Source organism: Oncorhynchus gorbuscha, linkage group LG15, assembly GCF_021184085.1.
Source record: "Oncorhynchus gorbuscha isolate QuinsamMale2020 ecotype Even-year linkage group LG15, OgorEven_v1.0, whole genome shotgun sequence".
Taxonomy (NCBI): domain Eukaryota; kingdom Metazoa; phylum Chordata; class Actinopteri; order Salmoniformes; family Salmonidae; genus Oncorhynchus; species Oncorhynchus gorbuscha.
The window spans coordinates 49,130,938-49,148,517 of NC_060187.1; the positions used below are offsets into that span (position 1 = coordinate 49,130,938).

The 17,580-nt window shown below is 45.8% G+C and overlaps 1 protein-coding gene across 26 annotated transcripts in view; it reads left to right on the plus strand.

Annotated features, from left to right (window-relative positions):
* LOC123997434 (receptor-type tyrosine-protein phosphatase S-like) overlaps nucleotides 1–17,580 on the plus strand; it is a 293,600-nt gene that overhangs the window by 119,089 nt on the left and 156,931 nt on the right. For all 26 annotated transcript variants that reach the window (XM_046301649.1, XM_046301651.1, XM_046301659.1 and 23 more), the window contains one exon: nucleotides 8,910–9,095. In XM_046301649.1, coding sequence (XP_046157605.1) covers nucleotides 8,910–9,095 — 186 coding nt within the window. The remainder of the gene's footprint in view (nucleotides 1–8,909; nucleotides 9,096–17,580) is intronic.

A 17,580-nucleotide genomic window follows, 5' to 3' on the forward strand; every position in this document is an offset into this window, starting at 1 on the left:
ATAGTCCCATAACTGCAAATGCCCGCCCATCTGGCACTCCTGGCAGCCTGGAGGGAAAAAAAGTGCTCGAAAGATTTCAAATACTATTTGAACCCACAATGACTTTAATAGTAATGACACATGCATCTGTATTCACTGATAGACCATACAATTCGCAATGTTTTTGTTCTGATTGTAAATGGATGGGTGGCCTTGACACCTGGACGAGACACATAGCTCGATACGTCCCCACTCGGGTTGGGCCAGGCTGACACACTGCCGTCCCAGGACCCGGTTATACCTAGCGGTGAATAAAGAGGGCCAACGCTGGGCTGGAATACTAATGAACCAGGAAAGCAGGGATGCTGCTGTAACTGTCAGTTATAGTGACTGGCACTGCATTTGTGTTCCTGTGATAGGATAAATCACAAACATACACACACACACACACACACACACAGACGATCACATACTTAAAAATGTATGCACATACACACCCACACACACACCGACACATACTGTACGTATTGGGATAGAGCACCTACAAAATGTAGTTGTTTTGAAGCTCATTTCCTTCAGTTCTACATAGTTTAACCTCTATGTGATCGGGTCCCACCCTGCGGCACGATTTAGCTAATGTAGGCGAATGTGATTAGCATGAGGTTGGAAGTAACAAACAAAAAAATCCCAGGACATAGACATGTCTGAAATGGGCTGGAAGCTTAAATTATTGTTAATCTAACTGCATTACAGTGAAAGAATGCCATGAGGAGAGTGCACCATTATGAACTTGACAATGTATTAATAAACCAAATAGGCACATTTGGTCAGTCTCGATACAACATTTTGAACAGATATGCAATGGTTCATTTGATCAGTCTAAAACGTTGCACGTACACTGCTGCCATCTAGTGGACAAAATCTAAATTGCGCCTGGGCTGGAATAATTACATTATGATCTTTCTCTTGCATTTGAAACATGATGGAACCAAAAAAAAGCATGTTTTTGGTTTGTATTATCTTTTACCAGATCTAATGTGTTATATTCTCCTACATTCCTTTTACATTTCCACAAACTTCAAAGTGTTTCCTTTCAAGTGGAATCAAGAATATACATATTCTTGCTTCAGGTCCTGAGTTACAGGCAGATAGATTTGAGTATGTCATTTTAGGCGAAAATTGAAGAAAGGGATTAGATCCTTAACTTAACAAAACTCATGACATCTTTTGGGCAGGCTATTTAATGATGATGATAATAATAATAATAATAATAATAATAATAATGGATAAGGACCCGATATACCTCTTTTACAAAAAGTGAATAGATCCTTTGATAGCGACAGCCACAAATTGTAAAAGATTACTTCCCAAGCAAAGTCCAATTTCTTTGACTTGGCGACTTTAGAATGTTGTAGCTCAGCTTCTGAATGTCATAGAGACAAAGATATCCCCAATCAGCGTAGTGTCGTTCTCTGGCATTTTACAGATTCTTTCTAGCCTAAAGCATCACGGATTTCTGTGTCGTTATAGAGAAGTATATACAATCACTGACATTTTTGTTTTTACCCCTCAAATCAAGGAAGGTCCCGTGAGCCCCCCAGGAAACTTTGAAGCACACAGATGGGGTTTCTCTCTCAGGCCAATTTCCCCTCTGTCTCACCTGCTTACCATAATCTTGTTGTGTCTTCCTTCTCTCCTTCCCAATCCTTCCCTCCATCTCCACCTCCATCGCTAACAGTCCTGTTGCCCTCTAAGTCTCGTTTTCTCTCTGGGCGGCTATCACTTTGAGAGTCATTCTGATGTCTGTCTGTCAGTCTTGGCAGGTTGCCAGTGCTTGACGTTACCCCTTTTGTTAAGGACTAATGTGTCTCTGTACCCCCTGCCTCCTGCCAAGACCGCTGCAGTGTGTCGTAATTAAATGCTACCCATCTATAATGTGACCTTCCTCGTTCTGCTGCCCGCCCAGGTGATGCTTGTAAGAGCTGGACGGTGACCTCTGCCCTTTGTGATGCTTGTAGGGTAGGGAGACTGGTAAGGAGAAAGCAGAACAGGTGAAGTAAGGATTTTCTCTTGGTGTCGGTGTCTCACCCTCTCTCTCTCCCTATCTCCCCCCCCCTCTCTATTTCCTCTCCTACCTCTCCCTCTCTCTGCTGCCAAACCAGCCTGTCATAGCAGGGTCAGTCAGAGAGACAGATAGTGTGCCCTCTGTCGTAGACAAAGTGGGCAGTAATAATGCCTAGATTTAGGGGTCAGCCCTGCCCAATTCCACGCTGTCACTCTCGTGTGCTCAACCTCACTGAGGTTAAGTTAAGAGGGCAGCAAAAGCAGTTCTACCACTTTACTCAGGAATATAACAACTCCGTGTCATATATGCCTGCTGTAACGAACCTCGTCCTCCTCTTCTGAGGGGAAGTGTTTTTATAGTCTCAGCAACAGTGAACCTCCTTCGTCCGGCTCTAGCAACAGGCAAAATGAAAGCAGAAAAGCCCTAACTCCCGATGAAAGCCCAAGGCCCCAGGAGCTGCTTGGAGGTTGGCTCGGCGGTGGCGCTGAGGTGTCAACCAGCGCTCCCTGCCGTCTGAATGCCACTTCTTTGGAGAGACCTGACATAAGAGCAAAGGCTCATGGGAAATCTCCTCCGAGAAAGAGGGTTGTTGTCAGGCAAGGTTATTGGGTATCTTTTATTGAAGTCACTAGAGTCTGTAGTACCCTACATATGTGAAGGACCTTCGTCCACCCAGGGTTCCAATGGAGGCTGTGTCTTGTCAATGGCTACTGTGTGGCAGATTGGTCACACGTTATAGCCAGTGGCTGACGCTACAGCACAGCACAAGGATACGAACCAATACAACTCTATAGCTGTAGTGTCGGCACTAAGACACAACAAGACAGTGGGCTTGTAGGAGACATTTCCGCGAAGGTATCATGTCAATTTCAGTCAATCCACGTCGTGGTTGTTTTGCTCTCTGTACTGGAATTGGCAAAGCTGGGTGGTGTGTGGAGCATCGAGGGTTTATAGTCTGAGAAGGGCCTTTCTTACTGTGCAGGTTTAGCTGTGATGGGGGATGGGGGGAATAGGAGACAGTGAGGAAGGAGGGAGGGAAGGAAGGGGGGGTAGACAGACACACAGGCACTGGCGTTTACAATGATCCATGCACATGAATAGAATTCCCACTTAACATCGGCAATGAAAGCACACTTCTTAAGTATGCATGCTTATGAGGGAGGGAGAGAGGGAATAGGGAAAACAGAGGGGGGATGAAGGAGGATGAGCCTGATGGGATTTTTAGCTGAGCCACACACGCGCGGGCGCATATGAAACACACCTATCCTTGTGTTTCTTATTATGATACTGACCGTACGTCGCTCTGGATAAGAGCATCTGCTCAATGACCAAAATGCAAATACTGGCCTGTTTTGAAGGGGTACACTGTGTTTATGAACACTGCCCAGTGCACAGTACGAGGAAGTAGTCAGTCAAAAATGATGGATGGAGAGCAACTGAGTTACGACAGGAGGAGAAAAAGAGAGGAGTAACAGAGAGAGAGGAGAGCTTTGATAACTCACTGGGCACCACACTTTGTGGAATCGACGACGTTGTTCCCCGCATCACTTCCAATGGAATTACGCTGAAACCAACGTGGAATAGGCGTCGAAATTGACGTCTGTTCCCAGCGGGAAGTGTAGCGTTTCTAGTCTTCAAAACAGATTTTTTTTTTTTTTTGGTTTACGACAGCAAAAGACGATCTATGCTATGGTCTGCATGAATCAAATAAAGACTCCTGAGTTAAATGCTAGGAATTAAGTGCGCGGTGGCGCATAGGCTTCACACACTCAAAAGGCGATGTTTGGAGTGAGCGGTCGTATGCACTCTTTACAACACCTTTTCATTGTTAACAGACATAGGGGTGAGCGGACACTGGACTTTAGGGACGGCTGTAAAAAAAAAAAAATAATACAAAAAAAGAGTGAAGCGTTACACCTGCTGAGAATCATCCGTATAGTCAGAAGTTTAAAAAGCATCAAACCAGCTTCAGTTGGTTATTTTGTCTCCAGATGATTGCGACGGGCCTATGAACTGTTTAAAAAATCATTAAATAGACATCCTTTTGTTTTTTAATCAGTCAAAATCAGACATCAGTTTGTGCTATTCATTAGATGAACCTATATAGCTCTCAATACTGTGTTGTTAAGTGGCCCTGTCTGACATTACGTCCCGTTTGGTTCCACTCAACAAGGTCTTCCTCCGTGCCTCATTGCGTATATTCGCATCACTTCACTTAATGGTTATATGGCCCCTTTCTCTGGACGACAATGGGAATGAGCTGTTGTTGTCTCGAGGATACAAGTGTTTGCCTTGATAGAGTGGCATTCATGTGGTAGTCTAGTCTCGACTCTTGATTTCTTCTTGTCTGTCCCATTCAAAGGTCTGAACACACAATCAAGTATTTTTCTCAGACCCCCCACACACTGCTCCTCGTCTACTACTACCCCCGTCCTGACCATACAGTAAGCTCACCCAAGACGCCACCACCACTCAACCAAACACACACACACACACACACACACACACACACACACACACACACACACACACACACACACACACACACACACACACACACACACACACACACACACACACACACACACACACACACACACACACACACACACACACACTAGCATTATCTTGGCCTCCACAGAGTGAGTTGCTGGTGTAGACCCATCTCAGAGCCTCTCAGAGTCCTCATCATGGCAGGTTCATCTTCTGCTCAAGTGAACAACATACACACAACTACACTCATTGTTACCCAATTCTTTCTTTCTCTCTCTCTCTCTCTCTCTCTCTCTCTCTCTCTCTCTCTCTCTCTCTCTCTCTCTGCTACCCTTATCTTTGCCCGCACTGTCCCGGTCTAAGAAGGGTGGTTGTTCTGCGCACCACACACCCACACCCCACCCTGTTGCCCTGCCTGCAGTAGTCCCTGGAGGATCAACAGCCCCTGTGCTGTTTCATAATCACGCGGCGGTGTCACTTTGAACCAGCCCAGCTAAGCTAGCATCCTGTTGCGCAAGGGGGGGATCATGGATATGATATGGATGCTGCGCTGGAACAGCATTTTACACGGGGGAGCTAAACCTAGCACCAACATTGCACTTTATTCAGGACAAAAGGCCTAAGAAATGTGTTATTTAGAGCCGTACGCATGAAAAGTAAAGGCTGTGTGTGTGTGCATGTGTGTGTGCGGGTGTGTGTATGTGTGTGCTGTGCACGGTAACCTGATGCAAGATCCGCTCGTCTTGGAGAGACATGTTTTTCTGGCCCCTCGGGCGGAGAGATGTTGTTTTTTCTTATTAGTGTTATTTCACATCTTTTCACAGTGTGTGTGTGCGTGTGCGTGTGTGTGTGCGTGTGTGTATGTGTGTGCATGCGCATCTCCATTTGTGTATGTGTAAGTGCACATGCTCGAGTGTATTTCCACGCTGTGCTTTGGCTCCTGCTCTCTCCCTGCCGGCTTTGACTTGGTCCCTCCCCTTCTTGTCTTTACCCATAATTCTCGTCTCCAGACCGAGTCCAACATGTTAGCATCAATAATGCATGGTGAAGTGCTGGATTAGGAGGCTTTGCGTGTCAGAGAGAGCATCCCCGATTGCTTTGCGTGTCAGAGAGAGCATCCCCGATTGCTACTGACTGCGGGAGAAACCCCAGAAACCCACAGCGACCATCAAGGTGGTGTGAGGGAATGAGAGGCATTGAGAGACGGAGAGTGAAACTTGGTCCAGTGGAGAAAGATACATATCTGAAATATGTGGGGAGTAGCGGCCTGTATTGATCACCTGTTGAGCCTATGTGTGTGTTTCTGGATTTCATTATTACTGTATGTCATAGATTCTTAGTCCGTCAGCGTGGAAAACGGGGACAAGAGCCTTCTGGAGATGGTTACAAAGCTCGATAATTCATTTTTTAAATGTAATTTCATTTCACCTTTATTTAACCAGGTAGGCCAGTTGAGAACAAGTTCTCATTTACAACTGCGACCTGGCCAAGACAAAGCATTTTAATGCAGGACCCTGGATATCTTGCATTTAGCATGTTAACGGTTCTCAGACGCCTGGCCATTTGGACTCGTTCTATGTCAGAGTTAGGCTATTGTGTAGCCAGTGAAAACATATACGTATCGGACAGTTGAAGTCAGTGCAATGTTAGTGTTAGCGATTAGCGCTCATAGTAGGCCAAATATGTCAACGAGCTTGCAATCTGCGCTCCTATCCCAATAAAACATAATACAGGCATAGATTGTGAAACGAGTTGCCGATACCGTCCTAACACAAGAAAAACCTTCCTAGAGCTGCTCAAGGATAGCTGCTAGCTAGCGACTGACGGTTTCCACTCCGCTTGCCCTTCGACGAAGCCGTTTGCGGCGAGGTTTTACCGATCGATGGGTGTGAGCATCACTTGACTGTGAAGCACTGTTCATCTCGCCTCCATCTGCATGGCGGAGGCCGCGGCCACGCTTAGTAGAGCTCCTCCTCTCCTCTTCTCCCGGCGAGGTGCTAGTAGCCAGGGAAGTGCTGCGCTGCTGTGCTTCAACCACCCGACCATGAGTGTGTGAGTGTGATTCTCGTGTCTCTATGGACAGCTGCAAGTCTACACACATAGCTGGTCATTGTGGAATGGTGGCGTCTGGATTTCTAGGTATTGTCTATGTCGTTTTTGAGATATTATCGCTCTATTATCCGTCTCGCATTTGAAGTGTGTGTCTGTTTGTGTGTGTGTGTGTTTGTCGTCATGTGTGCACATGCGTTCTCGTGGCTGCACGTTTGTTCTCGTGTGAGCCTGTGTATGTGATCAGGATGCTCAGGTTGATGGTACTTCACCACAACAGTAGGCCATTTTGCATTGTAACCTGAGCCTGGAGGCAGAGAGCCAGCTCAGGGGGAGCGCAATGAATCACTACCCCACACAATGTTTACTTCCTATGGGCTTCAGATAAGCGAGGCTTAGCCTCCTGCTGGAGAGATCCAGAAACACGGTGCGATTCCTCCACGCCCCCCCCCCCACCCCCACTGTTTACATCTAGAACAATAAGCCTGACTCAGAAAACCATCCCCCTCCACACTTCCATAACCCCCCACCCCCACCCCCACCCCCTCTCATTACCTCTCTCTATCTCTAACTGACATCACCTGCCCTGAAGAAAAAAACAACAACACAAGACTGTTTCTCAACACAAATACGAAAGAGGAGAGGGAGGAAGAGTGCTAGAAGCGTGTACTGAGAGTGTCTGTGTGTGTGTGTTGAGCGATGAGCTCAGGTTCTGACGGGCCCCCAGTCTTTGGCGCGGAGAATCACAAAGGGCCCATTGTTGGAGCGAAGGAGCTCTGCCGACTCGACTCCTCCCCGGAGTGTGTGTGTGCTTACGTTGTGTGTACGTGTGTGTGTGTGTGTGTGTGTATGAGTCTCGAAGTGTGTGTGTATGCGGGTGTGCCCGCTTGCTCGTGTGTCTGTCTGTGTGCGTGGGTGTCTCCATGTGTGTATGTGTGTGTGGAGGGATGGGCCCTGCGGCTAGGCGGGTGAAGACTTGGCAGGCGGTGTGGCGTGGCGTCTGGGGTGCCGGGTTACACTGCAAGTATAGCTGCGGCCTGCCTGACTGGAGGTGTGTGTTGCAAAACAATCCTCCCTCCAGCTATGTTCACGTGGCTTAAAGAAAAGAGACCTCAGGCTTGTCCCATTGGAAGTGGAACACTGAGGATTTTTAATGGCATCTGATGGACAGTGAATGTTTTGCGGTCACACAGCAGTCAAGGATTGACCACATGAATGACTACACTAATGGGTAATTGGAAGAGGTGGTCAACCCAGTGGTAGTGGTTATTTTGATGTCTCCAAACATTTTAGAACCCCTCAGAACTAGTCTGGAACTTTTAGAATCTGCCAGTGACCTGGAACGCAGCTACGAAATGGCAGTTGTTACCAAGCCCCATTCTGTCTACCAAGCACAGCATCTCAGTGTACATACACACACACACACACACACGCACAAACACAAACACACACACATACACATACACAGGTATTCATAATACCAGGTATTCAGACTCCTCTCCATTCATGTCATGGATCCTGAAAAATCACTCATCTCTCTCCTCTCTCTTCCCCTCCGTGTTCTCTTAATTCCTCCTCTTTTAATTAAAGTGTGTAACTGCACTCGGGCATTAAACGTGGCAGACATATCAACGAGGGCCCACTTGCTGGGCGCCACCGCCGCGCGCACACAGGGGATCCGTGCCAAATGGCATCCTATTACCCTTATAGTGCACTTCTTTTGACCAGGGCCCGTAAGTCGCCCGTTGAAAGTAGTGCACTACGAAGAGTATAGGGTGCACTTCGGGACACATACAGGGATTAATGGTAATTTGACTAAAACAAAGACACGCTGTCTGAAATATCGGCGGGTACCCCCATAATTACACAATGTGCCGATAAGCAAATAATGACAAGATCGAGAGATAAATGCCCCAGCTAATTATGAGATGTGAAAAGCAGTTTATTAGGATAGGGGGTGAACAGCTCTGGAGATGGTTTCCTGCTTCCTTGCCTCTCTCAATCTATGTGGCGGTGGTGTGTGTCTTGTCATAAATGCTGTCCGTGCATATGAGCCTTGTGTTGTCTCACTAGCAACACAGCTGATAGGAACGTGTATGGTAATGTATGCTCAACACTGTGCATTTACTGACAGAGAGGCAGTAGAGGTTTGGAATGTGTCCATTGTTGAAAAAAGTAAAGATTCATGTGTTGTATGTGACTGGGATGTGTGTGTTTGACATCACCTCAGGCTTTGAAGCAGACTTCCTTTTAAAACGCTTGAATGCTCAATTGGCGACATCCTAGCTCATCATCTCCTCTCTTCCTCTCCTCCTCCCTGCAGAGTGCCACGACATCCTGTGTGAAGACCCCAGCCTCCTTCTTGTGGGGCCTCGGCTCTCCAGCCAGGTAAAAAGTCGCCCCCGGAACAAGATGGCCGCCGGCGGTCCACCCTGCCTTTCTCTGCCAGCCCTGCTGCCCCTCTGCGCTCTGTTGCTCTGTTTGCTGTTCACTGGCTCCCATGCCCTATGTGAGTACTATTATAATATTTGTGTGTGTGTGTGTGTGTGTGTGTGTGTGTGTGTGTGTGTGTGTGTGTGTGTGTGTGTGTGTGTGTGTGTGTGTGTGTGTGTGTGTGTGTGTGTGTGTGTGTGTGTGTGTGTGTGTGTGTGTGTGTGTGTGTGTGTGTGTGTGTGTGTGTGTGTGTGTGCGCGTGGGAAAGGTATAAGGACCATGTGAATATAAAATATGTGGAACTTCACAGTTTGGTTTTGGTCAGCACAATAGTGTAAAAATCATATGAATGTCACATTGTTTTTCAAATCAAATGCACTTTCAGGGTTTTTACTGGATATCACCTACGTTCCGAGTTTGAGTTTTACTTTGTGACCTATTTAATATGTTATTCACTTTTATTAATGACATGTTGTATGTCAGATACACGTGACATACACAGAGTTGTTGTGTGTCTGTCTATCTGTCCATCTGTCACGGATCCCTCTGGAACTTTCATTGCGCACACCTGGCCCCTATTCCCACTGATTATATTTGTATGTATGTGCCTTTTTGTTTACCATTATTGTTACTATGTCCGTTGGTGCGTGTGAGTACCTGTGCTGTGTGTTTTGGGCTTTCGTGCCCTTGTGGATTGTGCAGATGATTACGGGTCTCGTCCCATGTGATAATCATTGTGCCCTAGTGTTATTTATTCGAGGTACTCCCCGCTCTTTTGTTTTGGGTTTCTACCTTGTGTTTTGTTACTTGTTTGTTTGGTTTTCGTCCCCGTGCCTTTACACGGCACGCCGTAATTTGGGCCTTAATAAAAAAAATATATTACGCATTCCTGCGCCTGTCTCCCGAATCATTGATACCAGCGTGACACTACCGGTATGTCGTCCCATCTCTCACCATACAATGTCTTTGTCCCAAATGGCACCCAATTCACTATGGGCCCTGGTCAAAAGCACTGTACTACATAGGGAATAAGGTGCCATTTGTGACGTACCCCATCGCTCCTCCAATTTTCAATATCGTCGGCTCTCTTATCCCGAAACTCCCCGTTCGGATTTGTTCTGCACCATTTCTCTGCTAAAATGGATTTAGAGACGCGTTAGGAAAACAAAACAAAGGGAGTGCAGAGAGAAATAAAAGTGGGAGAGAATGAGGGAGAAGAGAGACACTTTCTCACTTTTTAAATCCAGTTGAGTCAGTGTACGGCTGGTAGGGTCTGATGTGTGTGTGTGTGTGTGTGTGTGTGTGTGTGTGTGTGTGTGTGTGTGTGTGTGTGTGTGTGTGTGTGTGTGTGTGTGTGTGTGTGTGTGTGTGTGTGTGTGTGTGTGTGTGTGTGTGTGTGTGTGTGTGTGTGTGTGTGTGTGTGTGTGTGTGTGTGTGTGTGTGTGTGTGTGACTGCGACTGCGTGACAATGTGTCACATTCTGGTCCTTTTCCTCCCTCTCCTCTTCCATCTCCTTTTCTTTCCCCAATATTCTCCTCATCTCTTCTCTGTCTTTTTGTTGTTGTTGTTGCTTGTGTTTTGTGTGTGTATGGTTGAGCGTGCATGCATGGTAGGTAACACAGTGCATGATAGAATGCATACGCTGCATACAGCGTATAGAGAGTTGTCCGACTATCTGTTTACAATTGGTCCTTTGCTCTTTGTGTCTGTTTGTTCTGTTCTGTGGCCAGTGTCTTGAGTAGAGACTGATGGCACGCTCACGCCATAGGCTGATGTATATCTATCACTCCTCTTGTCTGGAATCAGTCCCTGTCTATCTACCTGTCTGTTCCACGACGTGATCTATTGTTGCCTGTTCTCTCCTCCTCACCTCTTTCCCCCTCTCATTCACTCATTGTGCGCTGTTTAAATAGCTGGGAGAGAGGATCATTCGCATGTAATCGATGTGAAATGGCTAGCTAGTTAGCGGTGGTGCGCGCTAATAGCGTAGTAGTTGTTCCCCTTGCTCCGCAAGGGCTGCTGCTTTTGTGGCGCTTCGAGGGTGGCTGTTGTCGATGTGTGCAGAGGGTCCCTGGTTCGAGCCCAGGTAGAGGCGAGGAGAGGGACGGAAGCTGTACTGTTACACGCACACACACACACAAACACACACACACACATTATCTCTCCCTCACACACATACAGTTGTCAGAAGTTTACATACACTTAGGTTGAAATCATTAAAACTAGTTTTTCAACCACTCCACACATTTCTTGTTAACAAATTATAGTTTTGGCAAGTCGGTTAGGGCATCTACATTGTGCATGACAAGTCATTTTTCCAACTATTGTTTCCAGACAGATTATTTCACTTATACTTCACTCTATCACAATTCCAGTGGGTCATAAGTTTACATAACCTAAGTTGACTGTGCTGTTAAACAGCTTGGGAAATTCCAGAAAATGATGTCAAGGCTTTAGAAGCTTCTGATAGGCTAATTGACATCATTTGAGTCAATTGGAGGTGTACCTGTGGATGTATTTTGAGACCCATCTTCCAACTCAATGCATATTTGCTTGACATCATGGGAAAATCAAAATAAATCAGCCAATACCTCAGAAAACAATTATAGACCTCCACAAGTCTGGTTCATCCTTGGGAGCAATTTCCAAACGCCTGATGGTACCATGTTCATCTGTACAAACAATAGTATGCAAGTATAAACACCATGGGACCACGCAGCCGTCATACTGCTCAGGAAGGAGACGCGGTCTGTCTCCTTGAGATTAACGTACTTTTGTGCAAAAAGTGCAAATCAATCCCAGAACAACATCAAATTACCTTTTGAAGATGCTGGAGGAAACAAGTACAAAAGTATCTATATCCACAGTAAAACGAGTCCTATATCGACATAACCTGAAAGGCCGCTCAGCAAGGAAGAAGCCACTGCACCAAAACCGCCATAAAAAAGCCAGACTACAGTTTGCAACTGGGGACAAAGATCATACTTTTTGGGGAAATGTCCTCTGGTGTGATGAAACAAAAATAGAACTGTTTGGCCATAATGACCATCACTATGTTTGGAGGAAAAAGGGGGAAGCTTGCAAGCCGAAGAACACCATCCCAACCATGAAGCACCGGGGTGGCACCATCATGTTGTGGGGGTGCTTTGCTGCAGGAGTAACTGATGCACTTCACAAAATAGATGGCATCATGAGGTAGGAAAATTATGTGGATATATTGAAGCAACATCTCAAGACATCAGTCAGGAAGTTAAAGCTTGGTCGCAAATGGGTCTTCCAAATGGACAATGACCCCAAGCATATTTTAAAAGTTATTGTGGGAAGCTTGTGGAAGGCTACCCAAACATTTGACTCAAGTTAAATAATTTAAAGGCAATGCTACCAAATACTAATTGAGTGTATATAAACTTCTGACCCACTTGGAATGTGATGAAAGAAATAAAAGCTGAAATAAATCCTTCTCTCTTCTATTATTCTGACATTTCACATTCTTAAAATAAAGTGGTGATCCTAACTGAACTAAGACAGGGAATCTGTACTAGGATTAAATGTCACGCATTGTGAAAAACTGAGTTTAAATGTATTTGGCTAATGTGTATGTAAACTTCCAACTTCAACTGTATTTTGCTAAGGTGTATGTAAACTTCCGACTTCAACTGTACATGCACAAACACACACAAACATCCCTCCATCTCTTTCTTCTGTTTGCAATTTGTCAGTATCGAGATTCTGCCCCATTTCATCAGGTTCCGGCAGCGGATATGATAGCTCTTTTTGTCAATCTCTCTGTCTCTCTCAGCCTCCTCCTTCTCCATCAGCAGAGCTTTTGTATTCAACCCTCCTAATAATGCACGGCAGTCTCTTTGCAGGCAGCGCACACACACACACACACACACACACACACACACACACACACACACACACACACACACACACACACACACACACACACACACACACACACACACACACACACACACACACACACACACACACACACACACATACACACACAGACTCCCTCAACCCCCAACCTCTAATCACTCTTCCCACAATTCCCCCAACCACCAGGCTCACCGGCCCCCTCGTGGTCCTGTTAGCAGTAAACAGGCACACACGAACACACACACACACACACACACACACACACACACACACACACACACACACACACACACACACACACACACACACACACACACACACACACACACACACACACACACATACGCACACACATACACACACACGCATATTCACATTCAGGTACACGCTTTCTCATACACATCAATATGCACACTGAGGTGGACATAAAAAACGTAGACACACACAGTCCATCCATCTCCACGTCTCTCTCCCTCCTCTGATTGCTGGATGAGATTGGATCCAGCCACCACTCCTCTCCCACTGATTGACAGAGCTACCCCCACCCTCCCCCTCTTTTTTGTTTTGTCTCATTCCTGTTTTTCTCCCCCCTGCCTCGTTTAAGCAACCTGTCTGTCGCTCCCTCCATCTCTCTACCTCTCTCCTCCCAACCCTTTTTGTTTCGATGCACCTGTGGGCTTTATGTGTGATGAAGCCTGACACATGCACGCACACAGTCGCACACACATGCACACACACGTGTGTGTGTATATGCGCTCACAGACACACACGCGCACACACCAGAGTGGCCCAGGGGTGCAGTCATCCAACTTTATTTCCTCCCACCTGCTCATCGTAAGGGGACGATGAGCCTCCCTCCCTCCCTCCCTCCCTCCCTCCCTCCCTCCCTCCCTCCCGTCTGTCTGTCTGTCTGTCTGTCTGTCTGTCTGTCTGTCTGTCTGTCTGTCTGTCTGTCTGTCTGTCTGTCTGTCTGTCTGTCTGTCTGTCTGTCTGTCTGTCTCTCTATCTCTCTCTCTCTCTCTCTCTCTCTCTCTCTCTCTCTCTCTCTCTCTCTCTCTCTCTCTCTCTCTCTCTCTCTCTCTCTCTCACTCTCGCTCTCACCATCAACACCTCCTACCCCCTCCCCCCCTCTCTCTCTATTTCCATCAACACCTCCCACTCTCCTGTTCTTTCTCTCTCACACGTGCAGAGCAAGTGGATGTCACCTCATTAAAGGGGGCCTGTGCTAAAAGCATGATGTCATTCTCCTCCCTCCCTTTCCCTTTCTCTCTCCCTCTCTCGCTACTCCTTTCACTCTCATAAATCACAACGAGGAGGAGATGTTTTTAATCAAAAAGGGAAAAAAGGCTGTTGAATAAATCTAGCTACCCCGCTGTAATAAAGCATTGGTTTATATCACTGTGTGTGTGTGTGTGTGTGTGTGTGTGTGTGTGTGTGTGTGTGTGTGTGTGTGTGTGTGTGCGTGCGTGCGTGCGTGCGTGCGTGCGTGCGTGCGTGCGTGCGCGCGCGCGTGCGTGCGTGTGTGTGTAACCCCCTGCTAACAGCCTTGTTGGGAAAAGAGCATAGCGGTCCCTCATCTTCTAAATTGCCTGTGTACTAGAGGAGATTGTAGGGTCACCTAGCAAAACAAGCGGTCACTCCCCTCGATTGACCAATCACAAGCTCTGCTCCTTGTTTTTGCCCTTCAAATTCAGAGAAATGGATGCATGTTTGGTCGATGTTTGTTTTTTGTTCTGTTTGTGTTTGTGTGCGTGTGCGTGTGTTTCCTCAGATCTGACCCCTGCAGGGTGGGACTACCCTCTTCCTTTCCAAAAGGGGCCAAATGTCGGCGTCCTGATTCCCACATTTCTCAATTCCTACACACACACACACGCACGCACGCACGCACGCACACACACACACACACACACACACACACACACACACACACACACACACACACACACACACACACACACACACACACACACACACACACACACACACACACACACACACACACTATTTAAAGGCCCTGTCCCCCTGTCCAGGGTGTGTCAGTGTGTCTAACCACAGCACCCAGGGCCACCATTATCCTTCCGTCTGTCTCGTCCAAAAACCGCCCGACTGCCAGACACCATGGGCGACAGCGCCGTCGTCCAGAAATAACAACTGGCTGCACAGTCGTATTTGTTCTTCTGCGGTCAGTTACTCCGCCTCCCTCCGCCATAAAAAGCGCCTCTTCCCCTTCTACTCTGGACGGCTCGTCAATTCCCCAACAATATTGAGCAATAAATGAGGCCCTCTACTCCAACCAATGTTAACATGTTCTTGGAATGTATATATACAGTATTATATACATAAACATATGGGTATTAGCACAATGTTAGTGCTCCATGACCACCAACTTAACTAATGTGGTGGAAAAGGATTTTCAAGACAGTATATCTATTTTTTGGGAGGGTACAAGTGCTTTTCTGTGTGCAACAAGCAAGGACAATTGAAAACTGTGATGTTTATTTGCAACATTTATTTATGCCCCCTGTCCTCTGTGCAATCTACTTAAGAGTGGCTGTGCTAGCCTAGTGTTCTCTGGCTGGACCGCCTAATTGTAATTGACTAGAGCCCAAAGTGATGGGAGGGGGTTCAATGATTTATTTTCCTTTGAAGTTGCCAAGTGAAATATTTCAGGCCCCTTAGGCAGGAGAGAGTCATTTTCTGGTTCTCTCACTCTCAACCCTATTCCTCATATAGTTTTGAGTTAAATTGTTGTTTAACCATTCACAGGCCACACTGTTAGTAACTATCAGATTTTAGTGATGTTGACTTCTAATGTTTTTATGTGGTACATCATGTATTGCAGAACACACATATGTTCTTGTCAATTCTGTTGCTTCGCCTTATGAGCACTGAAGCTTACTCTGCCCTTTTTCCAAGGCTGTGTCTAGACTTGACATTTCGTGCAGCTTTTGAATTCTGATCATGGAGTTCATGGAATTCAGAACACGTCGTGCGTCTACACCTACATTTAAATGTGTCTAGCATGTCCACATTGTGTCTGGATTCCCTAGTCTTGGCTTTGTAGTTAGGGTCATTGTCCTGTTGAAAGGTGAACATTTGCTCCAGTCCGAGGTCGGGTTCTTGGTTGAGGTTGACCGATTAATCGGAATGGCTGATTAATTAGGGCCGATTTCAAGTTTTCATAACAATCGGAAATTCTAGACGCCAATTTTGCAGATTTTCTTATTTTATTTGTATTTTTATTTATTTTGTAGACCTTTTTTAATCTTTAGATTAAACACATTCTTATTTTCAATGATGGCCTAGGAACGGTGGGTTAACTGCCTTGTTCAAGGGCAGAATGACAGATTTTTACCTTGTCAGCTCAGGGATTCAATCTTGCAACTTTACGGTTAACTAGTCCAACGCTCTAGCCACCTGCCTCACGAGGAGCCCGCCTGTTACACGAATGCAGTAAGAAGCTAAGGTAAGTTGCTAGCTAGCATTAAACTTAATCAATCATAATCACTAGTTATAACACCACATGGTTGATGATATTACTAGTTTATCTAGCATGTCCTGCATTGCATATAATCGATGCAGTGCTCATTTGCGAAAAAGGACTGTCGTTGCTCCAATGTGTACATAACCATAAACATAAACGCCTTTCTTAAAATCAATACACAGAAGTATATATTTTTAATCTTATTTAGCGAAAAGAAATCCAGGTTTGCAGGCAATATTAACCAGGTGAAATTGTGTCACTTCTCTTGCATTCATTGCACGCTTATTTAGGGTTTATGCAACAGTTTGGGCAGCCTGGCTCATTGCGAACTAATTTGCCAGAATTTTAGGTAATTATGACATAATATTTAAGGTTGTGCAATGTAGCAGGAATATTTAGACTGATGGATGCCACCCATTAGATAAAATACGGAACGGTTCTGTATTTCACTGAAAGAATAAATGTTTTGTTTTCAAGATGATAGTTTCCGGATTCGACCATATTAATGACCTAAGGCTCGTATTTCTGTGTGTTATTATGTTATAATTAAGTCTATGATTTGATAGAGCAGTCTGACTGAGCGATGGTGGGCAGCAGCAGGCTCATAAGCATTCATTCAAACAGCACTTTCGTGCATTTTGCCAGCAGCTCTGCTGTTTATGAATTCAAGCCTATAAACTCCTGAGATTAGGCTGGTGTAACGATGTGATGTGAAATGGCTAGCTAGTTAGCGGGGTGCGCGCTAATAGCATTTCAAACGTCACTCGCTCTGATACTTGGAGTAGTTGTTCCCCTTGCTCTGCATGGGTAACGCTGCTTCGAGGGTGGCTGTTGTCGATGTGTTCCTGGTTCGAGCCCAGGTAGGAGCGAGGAGAGGGACGGAAGCTGTTACTATACTATACTATACTATACTATACTGTTATACTGGCAATACTAAAGTGCTTATAAGAACATCCAAAGGTATATGAAATATAAATGGTATAGAGAGAAATAGTCCTATAATTCCTATAATAACTTCTTACCTGGGAATATTGAAGACTCATGTTAAAAGCCACCGCCAGCTTTCATATGTTCTCATGTTCTGAGCAAGGAACTTAAATGTTAGCTTTCTTACATGGCACATATTGCACTTTTACTTTCTTCTCCAACACTTTGTTTTTTCATTATTTAAACCAAATTGAACATGTTTCAT